The 19221-nt window shown below is 40.8% G+C and overlaps 1 protein-coding gene across 2 annotated transcripts in view; it reads right to left on the reverse strand.

Moving 5' to 3' along the window:
• Positions 1-559: 559 nt before the first annotated feature.
• TMEM98 (transmembrane protein 98) overlaps positions 560-19221 on the reverse strand; it is a 62234-nt gene continuing 43572 nt past the window's right edge. For both annotated transcript variants that reach the window (XM_063459261.1, XM_063459260.1), the window contains exons 2-7: positions 15762-15939; positions 13807-13938; positions 8293-8326; positions 6942-7057; positions 3075-3134; positions 560-2090 (exon numbers count right to left, since the gene is read on the reverse strand). In XM_063459261.1, the coding sequence (XP_063315331.1) occupies positions 1883-2090; positions 3075-3134; positions 6942-7057; positions 8293-8326; positions 13807-13938; positions 15762-15892 (681 nt within the window). In that variant the 5' untranslated portion in view covers positions 15893-15939 and the 3' untranslated portion in view covers positions 560-1882. The remainder of the gene's footprint in view (positions 2091-3074; positions 3135-6941; positions 7058-8292; positions 8327-13806; positions 13939-15761; positions 15940-19221) is intronic.

Below are 19221 nucleotides of genomic sequence, written 5' to 3' on the forward strand. Positions count from 1 at the left end.
ATCTCCAAAATCCGTCCTGTGGAATAAAACTGTGAAATCTGGCTGGTCTCATAACCAGTATGGGTGCATAATGACACGTTTTGGAGCCATTGGCCTAGCTCACCTACAACATCAGACAAGTGCTAATTGAGCTGTTTACGCGTTTGAGCAATCTACAACGCTTAACAGATTAACAAATACATTTTTTTACATGCATATGGGAAAGGATAGTAAAAAAGTGCAAAAAGCATCAACATTTCAACTTTGAAAATAGAAGGCAAAAAACAAAAATGATTCCATACTAGATTTTGATATAGATCAACTTTTTCTATATGTAGTTCTTATAACAGATTTTTTACCAAAGGTAAATTCACACATAGATAGATGTTATGGTGTACAACAGTCTTCTTACAGAGACATGAATTGTCAGGAATTCACGAAGCACTGGGGAAAACTCAGTTGACTGGGACACGGTAGGAGCAGCTATTTTGTCCTAATAGTTCTAAGTTTCCTGGTAAAATCCTAACAATTGATGTGTTCGCGAGTACCCCAATGAGTTTATGAAAAAAAAATAAAAACATTTTCTCCATGCAATGAATATTCTAAACTTGAGAGGAGAAAGTCTCAAAAGGTGTAAAAAAAAAGGTTGTAGCTCATCATGAGTAATCCGGGCGCCTTTCTTTCGTTTCAACTATAGTATAAGTAAAATAGAGTATTTTTCCAAAAGATGGTGCAATCATACAACAACGTGTTTACAATTGATATTAATGTAGCCACATCATTACCTGCAAAATATTAAGATGGGCAACCCTCCAAAATTTTCAGGGTTATTTACTACATTGAGAATTCTTGGGAATTCAACGTGAATTTTACAATTAAGGGGGCACTATAGTCACCAGAACAACTACAGCTTAATGTAGTTCAGGTGAGTATAATAATTGCCTTCAGGCATTTTCATGCAAACACTGCCTTTTCAGAGAAAAGGCAGTGTTTACATTGCCCTCTAGGGACACCTCCAAGTGGCCACTCCTCAGATGGTCACTGGAGTGGCTTCCTAGGTCAGTGCTGCCGAAAAAACAAGCAGCCCTGACAGGGCAGTGCTGACGTTTAGCGAGACGTTGAATTTGCCTCATAGAGATGTATGGATTTAATGCATCTCTAGGGGGAGGTGCTGATTGGCCAAAACGGCACTTGGCCCCACCTCCTTGCTGATTTCAGACAATCTAATACTTTCCCAATGGGAAAACAGTGTATTGACTAAAAAATCTGAAATTCTGAGGATGTCATCAAGAGCGGGGCCAGGGTTGGCGAACCTGCACAGCGCTGGAAATAAGGTGAATTTGAACCCCTTCTAAGGGGGCTAAGTGTGTCAGATTAAACGTTTGTGTTCCTAACACTATAGTGTTTCTTTGCTTTTTAACTACTCTGGTCTTATATTTGAAGTTCACTTTGAATTCACAACAATTCTCACCTTAGTAAATAACCCCGTCTATGGAACATATCAGACTCAATAAATACTTCTAGGTCAAGGGTAGGCAACCATCAGCAATGCAGACATTGTGGACTATATCTCCCACTATGCTCTTACATCTATAATGCTGGCAAAGCATCATGGAATATGTAGTCCAAAACATCTAAAGTGCCGCAAGTTGACTACCTATGTTCTAGGTAATGGTGTGCATCACATTTATATCTCTTTCGTTAAGGTTTTTATCTTTTGGTTAAGTCTTGCACATGCTGGTATGTGCTGGGAGTTGTTTTATAGTTTTTTTTTGTGTTTCTTTATCAGAGATGATGGAGTACATTGACCATCATTCTCGAGCACAACTCGAACATGGTCATTTCTCAGAATAAAACATTTGAGTTAATAAATGGAGATCTAGCTCCTGAAAGGCTTCCACATTTAAATTGTAGATTGCTCCTGCAGAAAATTCTCAGCTCCCGGTATCGCTCGTTCTGGTTCGGTGGCTAACGCGGCTTCCCTAAGGAATGCCATGTGTTCCTCAGCAGCAGACATCGATTGGTCGATCCAGTCCATTCCAACAGCCAGGTGACAGGCGTTTTTGGTCACCAGCACAAGATGACTGACAGACAGTAGAAGAGCAGTGGTTCTGAAAAAAACATTAAATTATTCAAGAATCGAGCCAAGTTTATTAAAAAAAAAAAAAAAGTTTTACGGAACACTTTGATTTCAGCACTCAATTGCTGTCATTTCATGAAAAACTGGGTCAGTAAATAATTCTCTGTGTAAAATTATGAAATGCTGTCAAAATTGAAACGACTGCAGAAAAGTGTATAAAAAAATCCCAAGACTGAACAGGGAGTAAAGAGCAGTTCTTTCATCTGAATAGCCTTTAGCTATATTATAAAAAAAATATTTGTAGCTAGTGTTTGGTTTTCAGTCATAACCTTACAATTGTAATACTTTTAGAGATATCTGTCTTAAAGGGGTCGTCAATGTAAAACTTGACCATATGTAGGTAATGGCTTTAAAATATAAACCCTTAAATGGGGGGAAAAATTAGAGATTTTATTTTAACTTACTTTACTTTGAATGTGTCCCTTGGTACACTGCTTATTCTGGAGTGGATCCCAGGTTTATTTATTAATAAATAACTAACGAATAATTAACTAGAGGAGCTGAATTTTTCAAGTTTGGCTATTTTGAGGTTAACTTTGAAATTCACTTTGAGTAAACCTGTCTATCCCGGTCTATAGGGGCTGATCTTATCTCATTCCATGTCTAGCAGGTGTTCACGGGGCAAAGAATAGTTCCAAACATCACATAGGATGATTGAAACTGATATCAGTTGCTGCTATCAGTTAAAGGGTTACTCCAAGCATCAAAACCACTTCAGTGATTTGAAGTTTAAACTACTTCCTTCTCTAAGACCAAATGAAAACCCCTTTCGATTCCATTAAAACGAGGGCATTTAGTAGAACTGTATCTCATAGCCGTATAATTCATTTATTGTACCTCCGAAACTATAACACCTGTAAATGACAACCGACGCCATTGCACGGATGTGAAGAAAATCAATAAACATTGACAAACTGAAAAAAAAAGGAATAAAATTGTACATGGATCTACATACCGGGCATCCAGTAGTTTTGGATCCAGAGGGGGATACATGGAACGGACCACGTCATCAACTCTGTAATCACATTGGAATTCAGAAACAGTCAATTGCCGGGCGTTTTACTGCTACTGCTATGTATTTAGTCTATTTATTTGGCTATAAAGCTCTCAGCTTATCTCTGTTTTGCTTTTTAAAACTAACAAGTCCCTATCTTACTGAAAGGTAGTAAAACGTATATAATAGCTAAATTCAGAGAACCCTATATTATATTAATGTCTTCATAAACAGCACAGTGAGGCTTGGCAAAAGGTCTGATATGCACTTTTTAAAAATTACACAATAGTATTTTAAAACTATGTTCCCAAGTCTTTCTATGTAATTTTCTTGGCATTTTAGTAACGCCCCAAAATATGCTTTTACAAAATATCTTTCTGTCCTGAGTCGCATAAACCTCTCTGCTTGCTCGGTAAATTGCAATGTGAATCCCAAATTTAGCCTCAGGGATCTGTACTTGGACCCATTCTCTTTAATATTTTTGTTAGTGATATTGCATAAGGTCTTGATGGTAAGGTATGTCTTTTTGCTGATGATACTAAGATATGTAACAGGGTTGATGTTCCAGGAGGGATAAGCCAAATGGCTAATGATTTAGGTAAACTAGAAAAATGGTCAGAGTTGTGGCAACTGACATTTAATGTGGATAAGTGCAAGATAATGCATCTTGGATGTAAAAACCCAAGGGCAGAGTACAGAATATTTGATAGAGTCCTAACCTCAACATCTGAGGAAAGGGATTTAGGGGTGATTATTCCTGATGACTTAAAGGTAGGCAGACAATGTAATAGAGCAGCAGGAAATGCCAGCAGAATGCTTGGTTGTATAGGGAGAGGTATTAGCAGTAGAAAGAGGGAAGTGCTCATGCGATTGTACAGAGCACTGGTGAGACCTCACTTGGAGTATTGTACGCAGTACTGGAGACCGTATCTTCAGAAGGATATTGATACCTTAGAGAGAGTTCAGAGAAGGGCTACTAAACTGGTTCATGGATTGCAGGATAAAACTTACCAGGAAAGGTTAAAGGATCTTAACATGTATAGCTTGGAGGAAAGACGAGACAGGGGGGATATGATAGAAACATTTAAATACATAAAGGGAATCAACACAGTAAAGGAGGAGACTATATTTAAAAGAAGAAAAACTACCACAACAAGAGGACATAGTCTTAAATTAGAGGGACAAAGGTTTAAAAATAATATCAGGAAGTATTACTTTACTGAGAGGGTAGTGGATGCATGGAATAGCCTTCCAGCTGAACTGGTAGAGATTACCACAGTAAAAGGAGTTTAACCCCTTAAGGACACATGACATATTTGACATGTCATGATTCCCTTTTATTCCAGAAGTTTGGTCCTTAAGGGTTTAAGCATGCGTGGGATAGGCATAAGGCTATCCTAACTATACGATAAGGCCAGAGACTAATGAAAGTATTTAGAAAATTGGGCAGACTAGATGGGCCGAATGGTTCTTATCTGCCGTCACATTCTATGTTTCTATGTCACTGTGTGGAATTGTCTAAATCCTTCTCTATGGAGACAGATAAGTTTGCTTGCTATGATGACTGCATGGGAAGATATAAAAGTAAAGCAAATACTTCGGACAACTATGACGTAACCCTGAACAGAAAAAAAAACAACATCCAAGGACAAGCATAGCTAAGTAGAAATAAGGAAGGCTGTGCAAACAAACAGAGTCTTATCTGGGGTCATGTTCTGGGTTGGTTTCTGAATTGTTTACATACAAATGGCTAAATATTACCCTCACATACTGACAAGATATACCAGCAGTGATGGAAGGAATATAGAGAGGGCCCTAGAAAACAATTATTTTTTCTGATCCTTCTAGCGCAAAGGTAGATCCCCATCTGTCGTACAAATCCCACAATGCTTTGCAAGCCAATAGCACGACTTCACCTCTTCTTAACTTGCAATACCATGGGGCTGAGGTGTGTCAGTGTTTGTGTGTGTTAATTTATGTATTTGGGCATGTGTATCAGAGTTTGTGTGTGTCAGTGTATATGTACAGGGGCAGTGCAGCTATCAGAAATTTTAAGGCCTCTTACTCAGTTCAGGGTTTGGGCTCCCGTGGGACTGCCTCCAAACCCACCCACAGGAATACACACACAGACACAAACACACGCACTGATACAAAATGACACAGCTTGGTACACAAAGATACACACAGACACACATACTAACAGACACACATACATACTGACAGATACTGAGACATACATGCATATAGAGACACACAGACATACATAATGACATACAGACACATACTTAATGGAAAAAAGATAGGGTCGCACTCAGCCACAATATTTAAATCCAGGGTCCAGCAAAAAAAAACACGGAATATGCATAAAAAGAAAAAATCTCAGGCACTCACTGTGATTGTGTCCAGGCAGGTTTATTTGCAAGCATACGCTTGATAAAGACCTTGACAGGTCGAAACGTTGCAAATAAACCTGCCTGGACACAATCACAGTGAGTGCCTGAGATTTTTTCTTTTTATACAGACACATACTGACATACATACAGACACACATTAGAACATACATACTGACATAGATACGTACAGACACTGACATACATACACACACATACATACATGCACATTCATACTGACATGCATGCATACATACACACATAAAGACTGGCATACATGCATACTGACACACACAGCTCATTTTTCAGCCACCCTCCTGTTTCTTACCTTTTCGTTGCAGGAGGGTGGCGGGAGCTGATGGGAGTTGGTGTTGCTCTCCCTCTTCAAGACCTCCAAGCGGTCTCTCCTCCCGCGCAGAGTGAGCTGGAGAAAGTGACCGGCCGTCACTTCCTCCCAGCAGCACTTGCGTTGCGGCTGCAATTTTTTAAAAGGGGCCCAGTTGCGCTATTACACAGCCACAGCTCTTACCGGGCCTCTGAAGATATAGGGCACATCAGGTGGCCATAAGTGCGTAGGCCACCCGATGGGCCCCATCAGCATAAACGTGGGGCTCGGGTGGCCGGGCCTGTGACAACCGTCATGGTTGTCACCCCCTCATGGCGGCCCTGTACAGGTGTATCAGTGTTTATACGTGTCAGTGTACCATGCATGTGTGTCAGTGTGTGTGTAGTTGTATGTATCTGTGCATGTTTGTCAGTGTGTGCATCTGTGCATATGTGTCAGAGTTTTTGTGTGTGCCGTTGTATCTATCTGTGTAAGTGTATGCATCTGAGCATGTCAGTATTTGTGCTTGTCAGTGTATCTTTGCATGTGTATTCAGTATGCGTTAATGTAAATATCTGTGTGTGTGTATTCAGTATGTGATAGTGCAAATATCTGTGCATGTGTGTCATATTTGCATCTGTGCATATGTGTCAGTGCTTGTGTGTGTCAGTGTATTTGTGCATGTGTGTTAGTTTTTGGGTGTCAGTGTATCTGTGCATGTGTGTTAATGTATGTGTGTGTCAGTGTATGCATCTGGGCATGTCAATGTGCCCCTGTATGTGTGTGTGGCAGTGCATATGTATTTGTCAATAAAGATTTTCATGCTATCGCCAATATTACACACCCCTGTATTCAAACACCAACACTGTTCACAGAATCGTTCATCGGGTTCTGAGGTTTCTACTTATGCCCCTGTCTGCTGTTCAGGGCTTCGCTCTCCTAAGCATAATGGAAGCAGTAGTGGTGGCAGGGAGCAGGGAGCAGGAAGCATCCACCAGCGGACCCAAGTTTAGAATTTAAACTGTACAATGTAGTTGTTATGGTGCTTGGAGTGTTTCTTACAACATTTTACCATTTGGAACAAGAAAGGTTTTTTTTTGTTTGTTTTTTTACCTTGGACTGATTCTTTTTGCTACAACAATGATGTCACTGAGACTTGAAGGGGTTTTCATCTTGGCTCCAGACCCCATAGTCATAGCAACCAGCTTTTCGGTCAGTGTATGGCATATCTAAAAATCATTATAAAAAATTGGTTAAATCAAAATCTAAATTATTTATTATAACCCACAGTGTAAAACACCGTAGATTCTAGACACTGAATCAAGGGGTGACCAGTAGGCCATACCTCCTGGTCATTGAAATCCAAATTTCTGCAAATTTATATCCAAATTGCATAAGTCAAAGTAAATTTCATATTTGAGATCAAAATATCTGGACTGTAAAAATTCATTCAAATTAAGTCGACTATACTTTCAGTTTGCCTACTCTGTCCTTAAAGGACCACTATAGGCACCCAGACCACTTCAGCTTAATGAAGTGGTCTGGGTTTCAGGTCCCTCTAGGATTAACCCTGCAGCTGAAAACAGATAAAAACTGCTATGTTTACAAATGGGTTAATCCAGCCTCTAGTGGCTCTCATTGACAGCCGCTAGAGGCGCTTCCACGCTTCTCACTGTGATTTTTTACAGTGAGAAGACGCCAGCGTCCATAGGAAAGCATTGAGAATGCTTTCCTATGAGACTGGCTGAATGCCCATTCAGCCGATGACGGGAAAGGAAGAGGAGAGTCCCCAGAGCCGAGGGAGCCCGGCGCTGGAAAAAAGGTAAGGGATTAACCCCTTCCTTACCCTAGAGCCCGGCGGGAGGGGGGCCCAAGGACCCTATAGAGCCAGGAAAACGAGTATGTTTTCCTGGCACTATAGTGGTCTTTTAAATTTAAAAATAAGTTTTAATTCTCACTTTAGTGTATATTTTAAAATGTATATTCAGTCCACTGTTACCCCAACTTTGAGAGGTGTACAAACAGGATGGAGGGATGAGCCCTGGGCAACGGCGGCATCATCAGCGATGTAACTGATGTCACAGGCAACGGGCACAATGGTTGGATCTGCCCAGAAAAGCAGCTCATTCACCGAAGGGGCATAACAGCCCAACTGGCCAGTCCCTTACCGACAGGACCATGCGAGAAACGCAGAACTTTCTGCATGGACCTAGTATCTAGTGCATAGCGCATGCTTGCCTAATGCTGCTCTTGTGCTGCCCAGAGATAGTCTGGTGTCACTGGATGTGGGATGCCAGGAACTAAAACAGGATGACAGGACAGGACCCTGTAATCGGGACAGTCCGCCGAAATCGGGAATGTTCGTAGGCATGTGGAGTATAGCCTATCACAAATGCAAGTATCAAGAAAATCACAATTAAAATATTTTATTTACAAGAGAAATATGTGGGCAGAATGTCCATACCTTAAGAATAGCGATGCAGTGAGACACCAGGCCCCTAAAAAAAAAATAACAAAAAAACATAAACAACAATTGTAAGCAACAATGCAAATATTGTGAAGACAACAAAAACACATTGTAATGGACAATATGACAAACAGCTGTCTTCACTCACACATGCACGTATTTGCATATTGTTTGTATAACTGTACCTCACAATCAGGGCCGTCTTTAACGCGGGGCAAACGGGGCAGCTGCTCCAGGCCCAGTTGCTCCTGGGGGGCCCAGAGCAGCTGCCCCGTGGGCCCCGCAATTTGCGCAGCCGCTATGGACCGGGCGGTGCGGTTCCCGCACACTGAGGAGGCTCCCCGGGTGGCCCATGCACTAAGGGCCACCTGACCCGGGGAGCATGTGTCAGCAGGGGCCCGGTCGGGCGCTGTGGCGCTTAAACATCGCGACCGGGCCCCTTCCTGTTCTTCAGCCGGCTGGGAGGAAGTGACTAGCCGCGCGGGAGGAGGAAGGCAGGGAGGAGAGGAGTTCCAGAGGAGAACTCCCATCTGCCTCAGCCTGCCACTGAACCAGGGAAACCACCCTCCAGGAAAAGGTAAGAACCTGGAGGGTGGCTTAATGTATGTCAGTAGGTCTGTGTGTGTGTGTCAGTATGTTTGTGTGTGTATGTAAGTATGTATGTGTGTGTCTGTGTATGTCAGTATGTCTGTGTGTGTGTCAGTATGTTTGTGTGTGTATGTCAGTATGTTTGTGTGTGTATGTCAGTATGTCTCTGTGTGTTTATGTGAGTATGTCTGTGTGTGTGTGTGTCAGTATGTCTTTGTGTCAGTATGTCTGTGTGTTTGTGTGTATGTCTGTGTGTATGTCAGTATGTATGTGTGTGTGTGTGTGTCAGTGTGTGTGTGTCAGTATGTCTGTGTGTGTGTGTGTGTCAGTGTGTGTGTGTGTCAGCATGTCTGTGTGTGTGTCAGTATGTCTCTGTGTGTGTGTGTGTGTGTGTGTATGTGTGTGTCAGTAGGCCTGTGTGTGTGTCAGTATGTCTGTCAGTGTATGTGTCTGTGTGTGTGTGTCAGTATGTCTGCCAGGATATATTTGTGTGTCAGTGTATGTGTGTGTCAGTATGTATCTGTGAATGTGTTAATGTCTGTCTGTGTGTATGTGCCAGTACGTATGTCAGTGTGTATGTCAGTACGTCTGTGTGTGTGTGTGTCAGTATGTCTGTGTGTGTGTATGTAAGTATGTCTGTGTGTGTGTGTGTGTGTGTGTGTGTCAGTAGCCCTGTGTGTGTGTCAGTATGTCTGTCAGTGTATGTGTCTGTGTGTGTGTATGTATGTCTGTGTGTGTGTGTCAGTATGTCTGCCAGTATATATTTGTGTGTCAGTGTATGTGTGTGTCAGTATGTATCTGTGAATGTTTTAATGTATGTCTGTGTGTATGTGCCAGTACGTCTGTCTGTGTGTATGTCAGAGTGTATGTCAGTATGTCTGTGTGTGTTTGTCAGCATGTCTGTGTGTCAGTATGTCTGTATGTGTGTGTTTGTAAGTATGTCTGTGTGTGTGTGTATGTGTGTGTCAGTAGGCCTGTGTGTGTGTCAGTATGTCTGTCAGTGTATGTGTCTGTGTGTGTGTGCCAGTATGTCTGCCAGGATATATTTGTGTGTCAGTGTATGTGTGTGTCAGTATGTATCTGTGAATGTTTTAATGTCTGTCTGTGTGTGTATGTGCCAGTACGTCTGTCAGTGTGATTGCGGGTTGGGCGTAATTGGGGGGTGAGGCGGTGGGAGAGGCAAGGCCCAGGGGGCCCAAGAAAATGCATTGCCCAGGGTCCTAATCATATTATAGACGGCCCTGCTCACAATAAAAAATGTTTTAATGAACCTTCATTAACATCTCGTAAAAATTTGTCATGCTGTGGCCATTTCAAACAAGCTGTTATTACAACAAGCTGAAATGGTAATAGTGCTTAGAGTAACCCTTTAACCCCTTAAGGACCAAACTTCTGGAATAAAAGGGAATCATGACATGTCACACATGTCATGTGTCCTTAAGGGGTTAAAGTATTGTTACATTTCAAAAGCTAAATTATAATGTGTTCTTTATTCATTTATTGTTTTTATTCCGAATTTTTAAAAACTGTAACTTTAATATGGATTTTAAAAAAAAGGCAGTACCCATAATGTGCTGTGCTAAGCAATCGCGTTCATTGAGCTACCAAACTGCGATGCAAGATCAATCTGGTACGCCTGGTTTATATTTGGCTATTTTTGTCCATGCATTGTGTACAATGTTTGGTTTCGGGTACAATTGTACTCTGTGCACTCTGTTTAGTTGTCTATGGGCACTTGTGCAAGAGTCTGGGTTAGCTTGTTATGTTTTTAAATAAATAATATTTTATATTTGTTACTTTGTTTTTTACATACTAGAATATTTTCTGTATGTTAATTGATTATAGCTTTTCTCTCAGCAAGTAATTAACTTGCTCCAAAATAAAGTCTGATCCAGATCTGCCAGCATCAAGCTATTTCTTAAATTAGGAACAAGATCTTGGACGGGCAAGATTAAATATATAGGACAACCTCCCTTGCTATATGACATATTTACAAATCTTTGCCAGAAGCTCAAGGAAGCAGGCTGAAGGGTCAGTGTTAGGACCCGCTTAGGGGGGTCTGCCTTGACGTTGGCAGGCGGGCATCCCTCTAATGGCCATTGGAGCAACTAAATGACCTCCATTTGTCTAAATATACATAGGGATTAAGGAGAAAGCGCAAGTAACATTTTCTTTTCTTTGGTTTTTACTATATATTGGGGCTGATGTGTGTTGTAGTCCTTGCTGCTTAAGCGCAGGACTTCTCTTTTTGTATTTGTATTTACTTTGTATCACACAGCCTGGTTACAATGCTGCTACCCATCCCATGTGTTCCCTATTAAGGGTTAATAAGTAAAGGGGTGTATATAAAAATACCCCTTTCTGTCTCATTAGAGATATCTTTGCCAGAAGCTCAAGGAAGCAGGCTGAAGGGTCAGTGTTAGGACCCGCTTAGGGGGGTCTGCCTTGACGTTGGCAGGCGGGCATCCCTCCAATGGCCATTGGAGCAACTAAATGACCTCCATTTGTCTAAATATACATAGGGATTAAGGAGAAAGCGCAAGTAACATTTTCTTTTCTTTGGTTTTTACTATATATTGGGGCTGATGTGTGTTGTAGTCCTTGCTGCTTAAGCGCAGGACTTCTCTTTTTGTATTTGTATTTACTTTGTATCACACAGCCTGGTTACAATGCTGCTACCCATCCCATGTGTTCCCTATTAAGGGTTAATAAGTAAAGGGGTGTATATAAAAATACCCCTTTCTGTCTCATTAGAGATATCTTTGCCAGAAGCTCAAGGAAGCAGGCTGAAGGGTCAGTGTTAGGACCCGCTTAGGGGGGTCTGCCTTGACGTTGGCAGGCGGGCATCCCTCCAATGGCCATTGGAGCAACTAAATGACCTCCATTTGTCTAAATATACATAGGGATTAAGGAGAAAGCGCAAGTAACATTTTCTTTTCTTTGGTTTTTACTATATATTGGGGCTGATGTGTGTTGTAGTCCTTGCTGCTTAAGCGCAGGACTTCTCTTTTTGTATTTGTATTTACTTTGTATCACACAGCCTGGTTACAATGCTGCTACCCATCCCATGTGTTCCCTATTAAGGGTTAATAAGTAAAGGGGTGTATATAAAAATACCCCTTTCTGTCTCATTAGAGATATCTTTGCCAGAAGCTCAAGGAAGCAGGCTGAAGGGTCAGTGTTAGGACCCGCTTAGGGGGGTCTGCCTTGACGTTGGCAGGCGGGCATCCCTCCAATGGCCATTGGAGCAACTAAATGACCTCCATTTGTCTAAATATACATAGGGATTAAGGAGAAAGCGCAAGTAACATTTTCTTTTCTTTGGTTTTTACTATATATTTACAAATATGTCATTGTTAATATTTAATCATTGTAGTTTGGTTTTGCAACACATGCTACATACACATGCTGATGCTATGTAGTGCCATCTTGTGGTTGAAAAACATATTGCATAATTCCAGATATTAGTTGTGGTTTTGAGTGATACAGAATTTTGGCATTCTGTATACCTCCAGTGCAGTACAGGACAACTTACATAATAAAAAATAAAAGATCTCTAAGACGGTGAGATTTGCCTGTTTTATGTGGCTGCAATTGTTTGCCACTGCTACGCGATGTATATTGATTAGAAATAGTTTGCTCCAGCAATGAAAGGGTTAACACAAACAGCTTGACACCTTTGAGATGCAAAATTGATGCCAGGAAGTGTAAGAGGCAAAGAAGACTTCTTATGCAAATCACTTCCCTTGGGTTTACAGGGATATTTAACACATAACCATATTGTACAGAACAAAATGCATGTGCCCTCATCCTAACTGCAGTGCAAACTACAATAGGAATGGCAGGTGTGACATTGCTCTATAGACAGGGCTGGATTAGAGATGTTTCAGACATACATGTAAGGCATACCTGAATTAGGAGGAGTAGACAAGCCTCTCTTTAATGGTTTGTGTGAATTCTGAGCCCTGACCGATATACGATATATCAATCTAGACATCTATTCTTTCTGATCAAATCAGCAACTGAGTTGCATTCAGAGAGTACTTGATGAACTTGAAGTGTTACTCCAACCTTTCATAACCCCTACAGCCCGGCAGGCGGCAGCAGTGGGATTAGATTTAACTCGGTATGTACAGCTTTTCAAAGCGAAAAGCTACATATACACACACACCCCAGGCACCACGACCACTTCAAATCACTGAAGTGTTCATGGTGCCTGGAGTAACACTTTAGGGGAAGTTGCCCGGTGATCTCTATAACTACAGATACTTTCCTCTTCTCAGCCAGAGATCACACATCCTTCACAGGCAAAATGGGAAAATGAGTGGCTCATTTGCAACTCCTCACCGCTGTTCATAATTTCCTGTGTGTGGTGGTGACACGTGACCACTAATTTCGCAACACACACTAGTAATGCATATTGTGCCTGCTCATGGTGTTATTAGAATGCTGCTTTACAAACATTACACAAGACACACAGAAGGTTCACTATCTTTGTCCCGAGGTCTGTGACCATGTTTGTTTGTGTGTATTTGTCCATTAAAAGCATTTTCCAAAATATTTTAGCCTTCCTAATAGAGCAGGTATCAGTAACCGAGTAGCACCTTTTGTGGTTATGCCAACTTGGTGACCTTCTAGGATTTAAGGATTCTTGCACGGTAAGTAAAAATAACTGGGCAAAAACATATTGCTAATGTTGCATTACGTCTGCTTGAACTAGGTTATTTTTCTTTTTTTACACTTACCATGACTCCAAATTTCCACTCGCCCACTAGCCACTGGCAATAGGAAATTCAGCCCCGGTGAGTGAAAATTAGAAATCTACACTGCCTGCCTCTTTCTGAGACACAACAACAAATTATTCTTATGTGATTCCCTTCAATCAACATTACAAGAAGAAAAAAAAACGAAGTGATAAATTACGATGCATCTTCGATCCAGTCTTCGTCCTCAAGAATTGCCTCTATCTGAGGATTTGTAATCACCACATCGTCAAGCTCCAGCTCTGATGGCTCGGATTGGGTTTCCATTGCTCCAATTAAATCTACAGTTGGCCTTTAAAATAAATGAAAGAGGAGGTTGATGTATCAACGCAAGCAGTTGAAAAACATATTTTGCAATGTGTTATTGAAAAGATATACAACCAATTCTGTTTCCAAAATCCTAAATTCAACAAAACTACTTTGTATATCTTAAAACTTCCAAATTTGTATTTATTGTTATATTTTGATGAGAAAATAGAATGTCAATATTATATATCTAAATATCTAATTCTAACAAAATATTGTAAACAAACATCACTCCTTACCCACAGTCAAGGTAGCTGGGGTGTTAAGGTGACTGTCTACCTAGAAATTTCTCAATTTCTTTCTTATTCAAAGCAGGAAAATAACTGGCCAAATGCGGTGGTCCCCTCCAAATATGAGAAGAACAATCTTAGTGAATGGGGTAAGGCAGGGCCACGTGAGACATGGGTTAAATACTACAGCTCAGCCATTGCCCTGAAAGTTCCATTGCTCAACTGTGATACGTGGAGTTTCAGGGTCAAATAAAAAAAAAAAAAAATTTCGGGTCTATTTTATGAAGTATGGAGTGTGTTTAACAGAAACAAATAAAAGTCTTCTTTACTTTACTTTGAAAATGTAATTCATGCATCACCATATTTTCAACTAGCCATTGTACAGCACTTCGGAATCTGTTGGCGCTATATAAATAATAAAATAATAATAATCTAACTTTAGTCATTTGCTCCCTACACGATACCAAATAGGGAAAGTAGGATAAGACTCATCCACCGTATCGTACAAGTTATTCACCAGTCACTGCTTCAACACGAGACTTTCGGAGCTTTTCATCAGTGTAAATTTTTAGAGATTCAAAGTGAATTAAATGTGAATATTCATTTTCAGCTGAACTCGTCATCTTTTCCAACTTAGATATATTTTCATTTCAGCTATTGTAGCCTCAAAATTGAAATTCACTTTGAACTGCTAACAATTAACACTTGAGTGAATAATACTCTTAGAAGAGTGCTTGCTGTTCGGAATTAAAGGGAAACTCCAGTGCCAGGAAAACGATCCTTTTTCCTGGCACTGGAGGGCCCCTCTCCCTCCCACCCCCCAATCCCCAGTTGATGAAGGGGTGAAAACCCCTTCAGTGACTTACCAGAGGCAGCGACAGGTCCCACGTCGCTGCTTCCTCCTCCCCCGCCGCTCCTCCTTCTGCTTATGTCGGCCGGTGGGCGAGACTGATCTCGCCAGCCGGCCGAGGAGACCTAATGCGCATGCGTGGCATTGCCGCGCATGCGCATTAGCGCACCCCATAGGAAAGCATTGAAAATTAATTTCAATGCTTCCCTATGGGGAATAGAGCGACGCTGGAGGTCCTCACACAGCGTGAGGACGTCCAGCGACGCTCTAGCACAGAAAACCTGTGCTAGGGACCAGGAAGTTCCCTCTAGTGGCTGTCTAATAGACAGCCACTAGGGGAGGACTTAACCCTGCAAGGTAATTATTGCAGTTTAAAAAAAACTGCAATAATTACACTTGCAGGGTTAAGGGTAGTGGGAGTTGGCACCCAGACCACTCCAATGAGCAGAAGGGGTCTGGGTGCCTGGAGTGTCCCTTTAAGCGATTTTGCTTTTGTTCCAATGTGGCATCTCAGTTCCCATAGCAAGCCTGTCTAGTTACAGTTGGAATCATAGTAAACAGTAAGAGTAGTTAGTAAGCATGCTATGCCAGTAAACCACCAGAATACTACTGTAATAGTCCTAGATGGCTTACTGTATGTAGAGAGTAGAAATATGATGATAGTACGGGGTCAGAGTATTATAGATATGGAATTAATATCAGGTGCGACGGAGACGTATAGTAGCTTACTTGTTATTGTAATGAGTAAGAAGGTTCTTTGTTCGGCAATATCGTTGCCTGCAGACCACAACTAGTGCCACGAAAGAAGCCAGGAAAATAGTGGCCAAGACACCAATGGCCACAATGACCACAGTCTCCATTATGTACCGAGTGTATAGGCAGCTCACGTCCAATGAAGGGCAGTCATCTGAAACAGGGACATTTAGAACTTAAAAATTGACATGGTAGAAAAATGAAAGAACTGATAGCAATTTATGTTTATCTATATTTTCTTTCATAAACAATCTTGTAAATCCAATAGTTCTAAATAACCTCTCCCAATAAATTGACTGTTGATAACCCCTCCCTATAACTCTTATTACTCAATAAAACCTCTCCCTATAACCTCTCACTATAACTCAGCCTATTACTCCATATAACCTCTCTCTATAACTCCTCCTATTACTCCATATAGCCTCTCCCTATAACTCCTATTACTCAATAAAACCTCTCCCTATAACTCCTCCTATTACTCCATATAACCTCTCCCTATAACTCCTCCTATTACTCCATATAACCTCTCTATAACTCCTCCTATTACTCCATGTACCCTCTCTCTATAACTCCTCCTATTATTCCATATAACCTCTCCCTATAACTCCTCCTATTACTCCATATAACCTCTTCCTATAACTCCTCCTATTACTCCATATAACCTCTCTCTATAACTCCTCCTATTACTCCATGCAACTCCTCCTATTACTCCATACAATCTTTCCCTATAACTCCTCCTATTACTCCATATAACCTCTCCCTATAACTCCTCCTATTACTCCATGTACCCTCTCTCTATAACTCCTCCTATTATTCCATATAACCTCTCCCTATAACTCCTCCTATTACTCCATATAACCTCTTCCTATAACTCCTCCTATTATTCCATATAACCTCTCTCTATAACTCCTCCTATTACTCCATGTAACTCCTCCTATTACTCCATATAATCTCTCCCTATAACTCCTCCTATTACTCCATATAACCTCTCCCTATAACTCCTCCTATTACTCCATGTACCCTCTCTCTTTAACTCCTCCTATTACTCCATGTACCCTCTCTCTATAACTCCTCCTATTACTCCATATAACCTCTCTCTATAACTCCTCCTATTACTCCATGTAACTCCTCCTATTACTCCATATAATCTCTCCCTATAACTCCTCCTATTACTCCATATAACCTCTCCCTATAACTCCTCCTATTACTCCATGTACCCTCTCTCTATAACTCCTCCTATTATTCCATATAACCTCTCCCTATAACTCCTCCTATTACTCCATACAACCTCTTCCTATAACTCCTCCTATTACTCCATATAACCTCTCTATAACTCCTCCTATTACTCCATGTACCCTCTCTCTATAACTCCTCCTATTATTCCATATAACCTATCCCTATAACTCCTCCTATTACTCCATATAACCTCTTCCTATAACTCCTCCTATTACTCCATATAACCTCTCTCTATAACTCCTCCTATTACTCCATGTAACTCCTCCTATTACTCCATACAATCTCTCCCTATAACTCCTCCTATTACTCCATATAACCTCTCCTTATAACTCCTCCTATTACTCCATGTACCCTCTCTCTATAACTCCTCCTATTATTCCATATAACCTCTCCCTATAACTCCTCCTATTACTCCATATAACCTCTTCCTATAACTCCTCCTATTACTCCATATAACCTCTCTCTATAACTCCTCCTATTACTCCATGTAACTCCTCCTATTACTCCATATAATCTCTCCCTATAACTCCTCCTATTACTCCATATAACCTCTCCCTATAACTCCTCCTATTACTCCATGTACCCTCTCTCTTTAACTCCTCCTATTACTCCATGTACCCTCTCTCTATAACTCCTCCTATTACTCCATATAACCTCTCCCTATAACTCCTCATATTACTCCATATAACCTCTCCCTATACCTCCTCCTATTACTCCATATAACCTCTCCCTATAACTCCTCCTATTACTCCATATTACCTCTCCCTATAACTCCTCCTATTACTCCATATAACCTCTCTCTATAACTCCTCCTATTACTCCATGTAACTCCTCCTATTACTCCATATAACCTCTCTCTATAACTCCTCCTATTACTCCATATAACCTCTCCAATTAAGTCCTCCTATTACTCCATATAACCTCTCCCTATAACTCCTCCTATTACTCCAATTAACCTCTCTCTATAACTCCTCCTATTATTCCATATAACCTCTCCCTATAACTCCTCCTATTACTCCATATAACCTCTCTCTATAACTCCTCCTATTACTCCATATAACCTCTCCCTATAACTCCTCCTATTACTCCATATAACCTCCCTATAACTCCTCCTATTACTCCATATAACCTCTCCCTATAACTCCTCCTATTACTCCATATAACCTCTTTCTATAACTCCTCCTATTACTCCATATAACCTCTCTATAACTCCTCCTATTTCTCCATACAACCTCTCCCTGTAACTCCTCCTATTACTCCATATAACCTCTCCCTATAACTCCTCCTATTACTCCATATAACCTCTCCCTATAACTCCTCCTGTTACTCCAATTAACCTCTCTCCATAACTCCTCCTATTACTCAATATAACCTCTCTCTATAACTCCTCCTATTATTCCATATAACCTCTCTATAACTCCTCCTATTACTCCATATAACCTCTCTCTATAACTCCTCCTATTACTCCATATAACCTCTCCAATTAAGTCCTCCTATTACTCCATATAACCTCTCCATATAACTCCTCCTATTACTCCAATTAACCTCTCTCTATAACTCCTCCTATTATTCCATATAACCTCTCCCTATAACACCTCCTATTACTCCATATAACCTCTCTCTATAACTCCTCCTATTACTCCATATAACCTCTCCCTATAACTCCTCCTATTACTCCATATAACCTCTCTCTATAACTCCTCCTATTACTCCATATAACCTCTCCTTATAACTCCTCCTATTACTCCATATAACCTCTCTCTATAACTCCTCCTATTATTCCATATAACCTCTCCCTATAACTCCTCCTATTACTCCATATAACCTCTCCCTATAACTCCTCCTATTACTCCATATAACCTCTCCCTATAACTCCTCCTATTACTCCATGTAACCTCTCCCTATAACTCCTCCTATTACTCCATATAACCTCTCCCTATAACTCCTCCTATTACTCCATATAACCTCTCCCTATAACTCCTCCTATTACTCCATATAACCTCTCCCTATAACTCCTCCTATTACTCCATATAACCTCTCCCTATAACTCCTCCTATTACTCCATGTAACCTCTCTCTATAACTCCTCCTATTACTCCATATAACCCCTCCCTATAACGCCTCCTATTACTCCATATAACCTCTCTCTATAACTCCTCCTATTATTCCATATAACCTCTCCCTATAACTCCTCCTATTAC

Source organism: Pelobates fuscus, chromosome 6, assembly GCF_036172605.1.
Source record: "Pelobates fuscus isolate aPelFus1 chromosome 6, aPelFus1.pri, whole genome shotgun sequence".
NCBI lineage: Eukaryota > Metazoa > Chordata > Amphibia > Anura > Pelobatidae > Pelobates > Pelobates fuscus.